This window comes from Medicago sativa, chromosome 7 (assembly GCF_051527215.1).
Source record: "Medicago sativa cultivar Bolivia chromosome 7, Bolivia_mono, whole genome shotgun sequence".
In the NCBI taxonomy this organism is placed as follows: domain Eukaryota; kingdom Viridiplantae; phylum Streptophyta; class Magnoliopsida; order Fabales; family Fabaceae; genus Medicago; species Medicago sativa.
Window position 1 is genome coordinate 83,009,478 of NC_140755.1, and position 13,455 is coordinate 83,022,932.

General features: G+C 30.9%; 2 protein-coding genes across 2 annotated transcripts; one reads left to right on the top strand and one right to left on the bottom strand.

Moving 5' to 3' along the window:
- Nucleotides 1-4,861: 4,861 nt before the first annotated feature.
- On the bottom strand, nt 4,862-6,273 carry LOC146909321 (GATA transcription factor 9-like). The gene is made up of 2 exons (XM_085727667.1): nt 6,041-6,273; nt 4,862-5,719 (listed from the first exon to the last, which is right to left on the bottom strand). The coding sequence occupies exons 1-2, from the start codon at nt 6,155-6,157 to the stop codon at nt 5,021-5,023; spliced, it is 816 nt and encodes a 271-aa protein (XP_085583793.1). The 5' UTR covers nt 6,158-6,273; the 3' UTR covers nt 4,862-5,020.
- Nucleotides 6,274-9,362: 3,089 nt separating this feature from the next.
- On the top strand, nt 9,363-11,505 carry LOC146909322 (uncharacterized). The gene is made up of 4 exons (XM_085729345.1): nt 9,363-9,935; nt 10,036-10,227; nt 10,633-10,823; nt 11,448-11,505. Exons 1-4 carry the CDS (start codon nt 9,801-9,803, stop codon nt 11,503-11,505), a joined length of 576 nt encoding a protein of 191 aa, XP_085585471.1. The 5' UTR covers nt 9,363-9,800.
- The last annotated feature ends 1,950 nt before the right edge of the window (nt 11,506-13,455 follow it).

Consider the following 13,455-nt stretch of genomic DNA (forward strand, 5'->3'; position numbering starts at 1 on the left):
GTTTCAATTATGCACCCCCCATAATCTACCAGACTACCACCAACTATACACACTTCACTCTCAAAAAGGGTATTTGGATGATGTTATTATGTCCCACAACAAAAGCACCACACTATTAACACGTTGCACCACCTCCTCACCCAATATCCATAACCAGTAGCTAATTTTCACCTTCTTAGCTGTTTTTCTTCATAAAGGGATTCGGTTGCATTTTCTTTTGACTTTTGTTACTAATAATTAAGCTCCATTTAACCCTCTTTTTAAAAATTTCGGATTCTTTACAGTTCTAAGACAAGGACAATCTGCTTCGTGAGATATGCTTATATTCCCCACTCGCAACTTTTTCCTTTCTTATGTTTAATACTCAATTCATAGGAGGTCTCAAACACAATTTCTTTATCACTTCGATTAATAAATATTAGGTATTTTATGTGCAATTTTAAGTGCTTAGATTAGAAATTAAGAAGTCTCATGCATGTGGAATTAAGAAAAGCTATGGTGTTTATAAGTGGTGAAGTGTTTGAGTCCTCTAATTTGAATTTTTTGATTGTGTTTCTACATTTAAGAACATTAACTAGTCCATAAGAAAGACTATTTGTCTAAGTTACAATTGAAGTCGAAGGCTCTGTTTGGTAAAAATAGCGGATAGCTGATAAGCTAGCTGATAGCTTTTAGCTGATAAGCTAGCTGATAGCTGATAAGCTAATTAGAGTGTTTGGTAAAATTAGCGGTTCAACTAGCTGATAAATGTAAAATGACATAAAAAGACATTTTAATTCATAAAAACTTTATATCAATTAATGTTTTAAATATTTAATAAGTAAATTTTTAATTGAAGATATATTTTATATATTATTAAATTAATTTTTCAGTAAAGTTTTTTTTTTAGTTTATTTCATTTCATTCCTAAAAAAAAATCATTTCATTTCAGTTTTTTATTTTTATACGTATAAAAAATAAATTATGCAGTTTACCTAAAGTAGATGAACATTCTTTCATAAATGACAAAAAATATATATTTTTCATAAGTCATACTAATGTAAGCAACTAAATGACATAAAAAATGACATAAAAAATATATATTTTTCATAAGCCATACTAATGTAAGCAACTAGATTTGTACCCAGAAAAAAAAAACGGAAGCAACCACATACATTCATATAAAATTCAGTTATAAGGAACATAAATGCAATTATTTGTGAAGAAAAAAAATGTAACGATTGCTTAATGAAACTAAATAAATCGTACGGGACTCAGTGAAGGTGTGTGGTCATAAATAAATCATAAAGTGTATATGTGGGTTTTAATAAAAATAATAAGGGTAAAACTGGAATTAAAAGTGAGACGCTATAAGCTATAAGCTCAAACGCTACTTGGAATAGCTTCTGAAAAATAGCTTATAAGCTCGTTGAAATTCGTGAAATAAGCTATAAGCTCATTGTAAAAAAAGTTACCAAACAGAGCTTATTTTGTCAAATGAGCTTATAAGCTATAAGCTATAAGCTCTTTTGGTGGCCTTACCAAACAGACCGAAGTCATGCTCATAAAGAAAGAAAGAAAAAAACTATTATCTAAGCCACAAATGGGTAAACGAAAAAGAATATAAGTCTCATTTGAATTTGCAAAGTAGTATTGAAAATTAGGTAATATCACATAGATGAGATTAAAAAAAACTAATATATTTATAAGTGATGAGGTGTTTATGTTCATTAGTTCAAATCGTAACCATCGATCTCCACACTTAAAAACACAAACTAATTGAATTTGTGCAATAATCTAATACCTTATTTATGTAATCAAATTAAACATTTACATTGTTGGAGTGATGTAAAATTTAATACTACATGTAATGAAATCAATTCGTATCACTCAATTACTCTCTTCGATCGTTATTATAAATAAAAATTCATTTTTAGATTAATTAAATAATTAATATATTTGATTAAAAATCAATTTTTGTTTATAATAATAATAATAATAATAATAATAATAATAATAATAATAATAATAATAATAATAATAATAATAATAATAATAATAATAATAATAATAATATATACAAAAGAACTAATGATATGTTCTTATTTTCACATGCAACTTTCAATCTATAGATGGATCCGACACAGACAGCGTCGTAATCAGGTCGGTGATTCCATCTTTAACTAAACGTATGATTTCAAATTTAAATTTTAAGATTAGTGGAGGGAATTTGAGTGACATTGTTTTAGCATCATCAATCGTTTCAATATGGATGGATGGACATGTCATTTGAAATCTTAATGTCACGAATCTTCAATATATCGACGCCCTCTTTGCTATTACGTGATCCTTACAACCAATGAGGCAAATTAATCCAAATAGAAGTTATAAATTATTTTAAACAAATGTACACAAAACTAAGTTATAATGAAATTTTTAATGTTATTTGTTTTTTTTTAAGTGATGAATATTGACTTCTTTATGTGTAGTAAATTTTTAAATTACTCCAAGTATTGTAAGAGTTTATTTTGATTAAGCAAATACTCCCTCCGGTCCTAAATATAATAGAAGATTCTTTTTTTAGATTCATTAAATAAATGTTGTATTTAGTTTATATCATAGTCCAAATACATTGATTATTCAATGAACCTAAAAAAAGATTCTTCTCTTATATTTAGGGTCGGAGAGAATATGATATTGACTTATTGTAATCCACTTGAGTTGGTTCAGTGGTGTTGGCTTTGAACCTTGCATTGTGTTTCTCTCAAGGTTTCAGGTTTGATTTTCTCCGGTGCAAATTTCGATGAGTTAATTTGACTTATTAAAAAAAAGTATTGGTTTATTGCACAAACCCAATGACCAAAAAATTACGGTATATTTGTCGATGGTTTCAACAAGAAATAGAACGAATATCAATGACAATCAACAATTAAATAGTTCAATCAAAGTACAAATCTACAACATGTGTGTAAGGCAAACATACAAATCTAGAACATGTGTGTAAGGCAAACATTATGAAAGAACATTATGCAAGCATTCTTGCTAATGACTCTCTTCATGTGACTTTCTTCTAAAATGAAAGAGTATCTATATAAGGTGAATTTGATATAGGTCTTTGTTCAAAAGTTCACTTACATATTGTTCAATATTCAATTTTTTATCTAATGTAGAAGTTCTATTTCACACTTGATATTCCAATAACTTTTCTTAATCAGGTGACATAATTATTTTTTGACAGTGGTACATACTCCCTCCGTTTCAAAATACATGTCCAAGTCAACCACTTCACCCATGCCAATGCACAATTTTGACTGTTAATATCTTTAATTATCTAAAGTAAAAAATTATAAAAATTTAATATTTTGAAAATATTTGTTGAGACAAATCAAACAACATCTTACATGCTAATATTTGTATTTATACATTAGTTAAAAAGTGTGGTCAAAGTAAGTCAAGTGAATAGTGCACATTGCAAAAATTGGACATGTATTTTGAAACGGAGGGAGTATTTATTAAGAATAATACTAACACCACATTATTTAATATACATTTACATTCATTTTGATTTATTAAACTCATCTGAATTTTACTTAACAAAAAAGAACGCGTTAAAAGTTAGCTCTCCTAGTTTATTAGTCGGTGATTTTACTCTAACCAAGGTCGGTGATTAAGAGGAACACAGCCATATAGTAAGAACTAAGAATCTATTTTTCAAAATCTCGTTCTTACTCATATTCCCCCTCTTCTTCTTTTTTGGCGTAAAGTCAAATCAAACAAATTGAGAGAACAAAATAAATATTGAAATATGAGAAATTTTATCTTAGTGTCCATTTAATTTAATAGTACATATCGTAGAGAATTTGTTAGTGATCACGTGTATGTACATATCGTAATGGGTTACCTTATCTTCTCTATGGTAGTGCATGCCAACTGCCTAGTATGAATAAATTAAGAGCGTTATCACATGCCCATACTGACAGAGCATATGATACCAAATGGTACTAAATTCGTCGTAGTTGTTATTTTAAAGACATATTCAAAGGTAAAATACGACTATACCAAATTGGAGTAATGACATATTCACAAGGCAAGCATCATATGCGTACCCTACACCTTTGAATTTTGATGATATAATGACATACACACCTTAGGGATTTCCCATAACACCATTTGGATGTTTATGAGTTCTTTTATCCTAATGCTTATATATAGAAATGGAAAATACATCACCACCAATTGACAAAATGTGAAAGGTAAGACCATAAGGTTTATCTAGACTTGCACATCCTTTTAGAATAAGTTAATACTACTATCTAAAAATGAAATTAGGATGGGATGCACAAATTTCTTTTAATTTACTTAGTTGTCTTGAATTTGAATTTGAATAAAGGTAGTGAGAATCTAACCACCTTAAAAAAATCGAAGGCTGAGTTTAAAAATATATATAATTTAATTTTGCTTGATGCATTAGTGCAAGTTTAAATTTGTAGTGAATTTGTTAGAATTGCAATGAACGACCATATTTTATAACAAAAGATACACTTTAAAGTTTCAACAAAATCATAAGTATCGTGTCATCTTAATTTGATTTAATCCATAGTAATTCCCAACATTCACTTGATGGACGTCCAACTTGAAGCGACAATTTTCAGCTTCTATATTTTCACAGCAGGAGTGCCCGAAACAAAACAATTGCTAAACGCTAAACCAAACGTGTCATTATTCTCCACAATTACACACAAAGATACCCAAATCATGCCAAAAAATTCAGACAAATAAAAGAAAGAATGAATACTGCTTTATGAAAGTGAAATGCATATGGTATGTAACATGAGGAGGAGAAAGAGACAAAATAAAACATGATATTCTTCCTTCAAAAAAAAAAACAGGATATTAATCAATAATAAATTAACTAATGTTCCAATAATCATAACACTAACAACTCACCTAAATACTATCCCATGTTTCCAAATAGTTAATTTCACCTAAAATTTAAACTTTGATTTACATAAAAATGTATAATAATACTAAACCACTAACACTACTCACTAGGATTAATGGAAGATACAACATTCATCCTCATCTCCATAACTTTCTTGTGTGAATTCGAATGCAAAAAGCTCACAAAAGTTGGACTCTTAGCAGGTCTATACTCAGGCAACAACCTACCAGATTTGTACCTCACACCACATGCATTGCATAGTGTCTTTGGGCCTAATGGGCCTGCCCTCCATTGTGGGGTCCTTTGTGACAAACAATGTGTACACCTCCTTGTTGGAATTGGATTTTGACCATTGTTAACATCAACCTCAAACCCCTCAAAATCAAACCTTTCCTTTTTCACAATTTCCTTTTCAACCACTTCATAATCTTTTGTTACCTCTTTTTCACCCTTAGGTACCATGAGTTCACTATCAGCTAACCAATAAGCTTGTTTTAAGAGAGGTGGGTCAGAACATAGTGACTCATTTTGAGGGTTTAAGGTGTTGGATAAGATGCTTAAAGGGTCTTTTGGTCTTCTTGGAGCTGAAAGTCTCTTCCTTTTGCTTCTTGCTTTGCCTGGAACTGCAAAAGGTGACTCATTTTGTTCTTCCTTTGGTTTCTTCACTGTGTTTGAAGGTTTTGATGAGACAGTACTTGTTGTGTTTTGAACATTAGAGGGTAAAACTACACAACTTTGTGGGCTTGAGAAACAGTCTTCAACAAACACTGAAAGCCATTCCATTCCAACATCCACTTCCTACATAATTGTTTGGTCAAAATATGTAAAATTTAGTCAACCATAATTTTAGCAAAAACTACATTTTAGAAACACTTAAATAAACCAAGAAAATTAGAAACATAATATTAAAGGTATAAACTTTGTAAACATATATTTAGTCAAACAAAAAAAAATTACTTTTTTCAAACATAGTAAGAAAAACATATGTTAGAACAAGGACATAACTAGGAAGGACTTATAGGACAAGTGAGTTAAGCTAGAATAGTAACAAAAGTTGAAAAACAGAAGAAAAAGAGTGAACTTTGAAGAAGTTAACATTAAAGTGAAACAAAGACTAACCGTGTTTTGAGCAGAAAAGAGGTCATCAAGGCTACTTGAAAGGTTAGAGCAAGAAGGGTTAAGAACCTTCTCTTGTTTGCACTCACTAGAAACTTGTACATTTTGGCACACATCCATTTTGATAAGGTGTAGAAAAAGTTAAGGGGGGGTGTATAAATTTGAACACACCAAGAGAGGGGAAAATGGTAAGGAGAAAGAGAAAAGAAAGCCAAAATTGGTGCTCTCTAAGTTACAACTCAACCCTTGTCTCAGTTCACCTTTTATTATGGTCCTTGATTTTTTGTCGGCAGATTATTAAATTAAAGGTTAAAAAGAAAAGGAAAATCAAATTCAAATTTATCAAACAGTCATAAAAGCAAACATCACTGTCCCATGCAGACATAGACCAATCACTTTCTCTCATGTTGCATTAATTAACTTTTTGTTTACCCCCAAAACGTCACTTATTTTTTTTATACCATGCTTATAATTACTTTTATAATTTTCATATTGAGTTTTTTCTTTCATTACTTTTTTATTCCTTTGGCATATATACAAACAAAATTAATTTTTTCAACCAAGAAATTTAGCTCAAGTGTTGGCGTGTGTTCGTTGTTCGGTTTTGCAACGGCAATAATTGATTTTGAATAAATTAATTTTTGTTTAACTGATTATGGTTAAAAATGAGTTGAACACAGAATTGAACAATAAACTAAAAGCTAAAATTGATTGTAGAAGTCAAAAGTTAGGAATTCTAATTTTAAGTAGAATCAATTCTACAAGTAAAATCGATTCTACTTTAAAACATTTGAACATGTTAAATCAATTCTGCTAACATCGAATCCAAACATACACTTACACAACATGTTTGGAATTGCGTTTATCATGCCTTTCTTGCATCCTAGTGACAATTTAACGTGAATTTAATCAAGCTACAATTAGTAACATCGGGCAAATGTGCCCGCTAAAACAAACAGTGGTGTAATAAGCCTTAGTCAAGGACAAATAGTTCAAGAGGGTTTAGTTCGATCCAAGCCAACAATGATTTTTTGTCAGATTTTGCTAACTTTTGATTAAGTTTCAAATTATTAGATCGCTTCTCCTAATAATAATAAAACCGTTAAGTTCATATTTAGTATTACCATGAATTTGACAAAATCACGATAATACATTGTAATTTTGCAAATTCTACACTTTCGTAACTTCTACAAAATCAATGTGATGTAAATAACATAGAAGAAAAGTTTAATTTTCTAGTGTGAACGGTGGAATTTTCTCTTTGTTTTTAGGGTAAAAGAGATATTGGTTGTTAGAGAGTACTAGTTTTGCATAGAGGAGTAAGTAGTAGAGGTCCCGCTTTCACTTTTCCTTTGAAAACTTCTCAAAAAAGATGCATTGGGAGAGTCCAAGAAGCCAGAAGAGCAGAGTCTGGTTGTTCTGCCACTGTTTGCAGTTACAGATTCATTAAAAATGTTTTAGCATTCAGATTCAGATTCTTCTTCTCAAATCTTTTTACTTTATGGCAAACTGTGGTCCTATATTAAGGGTACATTGCAATTTAGTCCTATGTAATTTCACTTGTTTTTATTTTTTTCATACATAAATAAACTTAGTTTTTAACATAATACCTCCTAGTTATATACTATTGTAAAATGTAACACTATTATTTTTGTTAAATTCATAGTTGAGAATGTGTGTGTAATTAAGAAGCATAATGATGTTGGTTTTAACAAAAGAACGTGAAATTTAAGTACATTACTTTACTTTAAATGTGATTAGTTACAACGAATACGGTTCCTTCAAGGACATCAGATGAAATTGAAACGATACAAAGTTGCAAAGAATATGAACTTCACTCGCAATTCGGCCTGAGATCCAATTCCACAGCCGTGCATGGGAGATTTCTGGTAAATATAAATTAGTATGTATAAATTCTGCCACTAACCATCCAATATTATCCATACATAAGAAAAATAAATTGCCCTGATAAAGCTACTAAGAACTGTGTTCTTATTTCTTACATTAGTTGGAACGTCTCTACACAATTTCTTCAAATGTAATATTGTAGATAAAGCTACTTTTCAGCAAAATGGTGTGAGAGATGATGATCAAGCTGGTCGTAATTTTGTTATAGCAAGAGTGGAATATGATGTCACATGAGATTTCAAGTAGTTGAATATGTGAAGCTTGAAATCTATTTCCATCTCTTCAATGGATCATAGTTTATGATATGAGAAACGTCATATTTAAATTAGATTGCAAACAAGTGGTTGACGAGAAAACCCTAATCCCAAAAAAAGTGGTTGACAATATTCGCGTAAAATTCTTTCAAAAAAAAAAATCGCGTAAATTAAAATCTATTAGGTCAAAATATGACTCTATCATAGATGATTATAGAGTTATTTTATCTAGACACAACATGTTGTGTTTAATAGACAAAGAGTCAACGGTAGCACTTATGATTTTCCAATGGTGTCTACTTCTAATTATGCTTCCATGGTTGATGGTTGTATTATATAAGTTATTTGGTTTGAGTTGGAAAATAAACATGTTGCCCAAAGAATAACATATATATAGCTGCATTTTGAAGTTCAAGATTTTAGATTTCAAATTTTCAAATTGATTTTACAATCTATCCCATGCATGCATGTTAACCCCACCTCCAATATGGTTTACAGTATGATAATTGCTTGACAAGCAAATAATTAAAATCGAAACGAAAATCCACCACCAATATACTCATATGTGCATGATGAATCTTATGGTGGGTCCAAAGTTGGATGAGTATTTAATGAAAATGAATGATATAGAAAGATGGATTTTGAAATAGTAGTCGAGAGAGAGTAACTGCCCGTTTGGTTCAGCTTTGAATATAATTGATTCTGAGAGAATTGATTCTGATAGAATTGATTCTGACAGAATTGATTCTGAGAGAATTGATTTATGTTTGGATACAGTTATGTAGAATTGATTAAACAAAATGATTTATGTTTGGATGCAATTATGTAGAATTGCTTTTGAATGTATAATTACTAAAATAGACATAGCTAAAGTAGAATTGATAAAGAATGAGAATTGATAAAGGGCAATAAAGTAAAATAACATGTTGTAATAATAAAATATACAAACCTATACACGTTGTTCAAAGAGAATTGATTCTAGAAAAGCTAGAAGCTAGGATTTGCAGCTTCATGGAGAATTGCTTTTGGAGGATAAAAGCAATTCTGAAAAGCTGAACCAAACACGTTGTTTTTGGCTAGAATTGCTTTTGGCACTGTAGAGAATTGATTTTGGGCTAGAATTGCTTCTCAGAAGCCAAACCAAACAGGCCCAACATCAACCAGTGGCGGAACTGGGGGGTGGCAAGGGGGAGCCACTGCCACCCCATTATTTACAGGAAATTACTATTATACCCTTCAGTAATATGAGTATTCCCAATTCTACCTTATTTCCTCTTTCCCTCTCTCTTTCATCAGAAACGCGATTTTCTTCTTCTTCTCCCAGACCACCGCACCGCTCTCCATTCACCACACCACCACCGCTGCGACCACTCTTATATCCTTCTCCATCCATCACCGTCGCATCCTCCTCTGTTTTCTGTGTTGATTCTTCAGTTTAGAGAGATATCTCCATAAACCCTAATTGTTGTAAATTGTAAGGTGATGTGAAATTGAATGTAATTTCCTTCAAATCTGATTCTTCTTTAATGATTACATGTTCTTTAGTTGATTGCCATGAGTTTTCCATATGTTGTTGTTAAACCTGGTTGATTAGTGATTACATGTCTTGTTTGCAGTATGAAATGTTATGTGAAATGGGTCATAAATTATCCATAGGAGCTTTGACCAGTTGTATCACCAACACTTGTTCCCTTATCATCCATCAAATGGCAAAGAAACATGTCAAATACTACCTGGTATGTTTGCTTATTTTTTAACAGTTAACTGTGTTTGTAATTATTACTGTGAAAAAAACATAGCTGTTGTGTGAATCTGAGTGATGAGGTATATACACAGGTTGATGCATTCACAGATTCAGCATTCAAAGGGAATCCAGCAGCAGTGTGTTTATTAGAAAAAGATAAAGATGATGAATGGTTGCAATCATTAGCAACTGAATTCAACATCTCTGAAACATGTTATCTGACTCCTATTCATGGAACCTCTATTCCACGTTTTGGTCTCAGATGGTTTACTCCTGTTATTGAGGTACTACAATTCATGTCCACAAAATCACACACACTTGTTTTTAATCACACACACTCCTATTTTTAGTACTATGTTGTGTTTTTCAATGTTCTTGGTTTAGGAACAATAACAAATGTTGTTTATTCAAAGCAGTTTGATGAAAATTCTCTTTTTCCTTTGCATTGAATCAAAGCCTACTGTTTTGGGTAACAAAAGAGGGTTTTCTGATGCATGAATGTTTTTTCAGAGGTAAATTATTAGTGAAAGCAAACCAAGTCTTATTGGTTCTGCAAATAATGGAAATAGCACCGCTCCTGCTAGCAAGTAAGTAGGGTGGTGTGAATTGGCATTAGAGTTTACCACAAGGTTTTAAATTTAGGACATGTTACGATTTTTGATACTGCGAATCAAATGTTGTTGATGCAGCCTGAATCACAGTTACTTACAAACGCGACAATATCAAAAGCCATGATGTCGCAGCTCAGATTGCGGTCAAATAATGGTTGCGTTTCAATTTTTTTTATTTTGATGGCGGGATGGCAGCCACCCCAAACATTTTTGTCTGGCTCCGCCACTGACATCAACATGAACTGTATGAATAATTTACTGATGGTTAAGTACTTATGGAATGAAGGAACTTTGGTTTTGATTTATGTAAAAAATATATATTTAATTTTCATCTCTAATATTTGAAATTGCTTGTATAAATTAGTAAATAAATTTTGGTTTTTGTATAATAAACTATAATACTTTCTGAAAGGTGTATGTATGTATGTATGTAGCTAGAGATCAAATTAAAAATTGTGTTACATAAATTTCAACCCATTCATACTTCATATGCCTCACTTCTATGAGTTTGCTTTGGTCTCTTGGATGTAATTAAAAATCTTTCCATGCCATGTGCTATCCTAAATTGAAGGGTTCAGTCTCCGATCAACCCTTGTTGTAAAATACTACAATAAAATACTACAATAATATCCATTTTTATTTTTTCGTTCATAATGTCAATGATGCATGGAACCATGACATGGTCACAACAAGACAACTAGATGCCCCACTTAGTCTTACATAGCTTCAGATTCAAATTGGTTTGAACAAGTTACCCCTAAAATTACCGCCAAGTACTTCCACTCAAGTTACCGCGAAGTACTTTTACAATTATAGGTATGATGTAAGGTGAATACTATGTGCTTTGACTTAGGATCGCTTAAAGTTCACTTCTATGATTGTTTTGCTTGCAGGAAGAAAAAGGGTAAAGATGTCAACAAAGGTGATTCAATTGGTAGGAAATTCTACTAATATCCTTTGAATGTCACCATTATATGATGGAAGATTTTATTGTTGAGTAAAATGACAAAATTGATTTTATATTGATAAAATTGATTTTGACATTTTTGAATGTTTTCAAATAGAATTGATTTTGTGGTCATAATTGATAAGTTGAAATTATGATTTATAGATTTTGATTACAAATGCAATTTTTATTCTTTAAGCTATTTTGTTCAACTCATTTTGAGGACATGTAGCCAAACTATAAACATTTCACATTAAACTCACTTTTAATTAACATTAACTTTAAAATATTAGTTCATTGAAAATTAATTTTCGTGACAGTAAAACCCAACACATTGTAGCACTATTTGAGCCTTCAAATGTTTGCAATTAAGATAAATTCGCAAGATTTTTTTGGATTACAAAAATTTCAGATGATGGAATGATGTCTCAATCCAAAATAGAGAAGATCTTTGACTAAAAAATCGTTTACAAATTATATAAATTTACAAGTTTTGCCTCACTAAAATATTACTTTTAATTGATAGAAAAAGGGCAAATTTAAAATAATGAAGGGAGCACTATTTCCTAGTTTGATTGGGAATGGGACAAGATGGGGTATCATGAGTGATGGCTCTACAATTTAAGGACACCGCAAGCAATAATTTCACCACATGAAGCGTGGCGAAGGACAAGGGATACAATGAAGGAAAAAAAAAAATCACTAAAACAATAATGTGGTAGTAGTAAAGGCAAACGTTCCCCACAAATAATGTAAGAAATTGGTTGGATTCTTTCCATGATCCATCATCACTCTACTCAAACCCTTTGTCACATGCATCTTTCAATTCAATCCACCACCGTCTTTCACTATCTTTTTTGCAATTCATATCACTTAATTTTTAAGCACTAAGTTTAGTTAATACCACATTGATCCCACCTTAGATTTTGTACACCACTTAATATGCACAAAATTGAGGGAAACCTTTACTTAATGATTTATAGTATGAGTAACTATAATTGTACGCAACTCCAAGAGTTCAAGTTACCTTACTTATTGTGTGTATGCAAGGTGCCTTTACATGAATGCATGAAGAAATAATAATAGCTTCCAAAACTGTATACATGTAAGTAGCATAACTACATGTCACATGTTAGTATTTTTTTGGTTACACCACACATGTTAGTATATTAATTGATTGCCGTACTGATACAGTATAGTCACAAAATTAAAGAAAATTCCCTTCAAAAGATAAGAAAATTGATATTTCCAAATGGATATATGTGGAGTTGTATTCTATGATAAAAATGTGAATAAATCATCGGGTTAGATTTTGAGGAGTGATATTTGTACAACCCAAATTAGACAACTTTGATGACAACCAATTTTCTCCTCTTGTGATTGGACAAAAACAATGGAGAGAGAAAGAAGAAGAGAGAGAATAAAAAACACATGTGAGTATGAGAGAGAGGGTTGTTTAAAGAGTTGTCAAAAAGTAGTTGTACAAATATCATTTCTCTAGATTTTTGATGTGCAAGATTCAACCGTTAATCAATGATCCATCATGGACAACTTTACCACCTGCCAATGTTAAATGCTAACCAAGATTTAATCTAGTCTACTGTCTAACAAAGCTTATATTTAATTTAAGATATGTTTTTGGTCTTTTTAAAAGTCTGACTTGATCTTAATTAAGTCTTTTAAAGGTCTATTTTTATATAAAGATTCTTAAAAATACCATAAGGTCTATCAACAAATAGGAAAATAATTCTACCAGTAGAATATATTTGGCACTAAATAGGTAGATTAGCCTACCACTAATGAGGTCAATAAGTTTATAATTAAATATACCAATTCTAATTTTTTTTTGTTTTTTGTCTTAACCCTCTGATTTTTAAGAAAGGAGACTCGAATAATTAGAGTTTGTTCATGAGCTTGAGGTTATAAGTAAAGTATGATTAAAGATTGTTTCGATT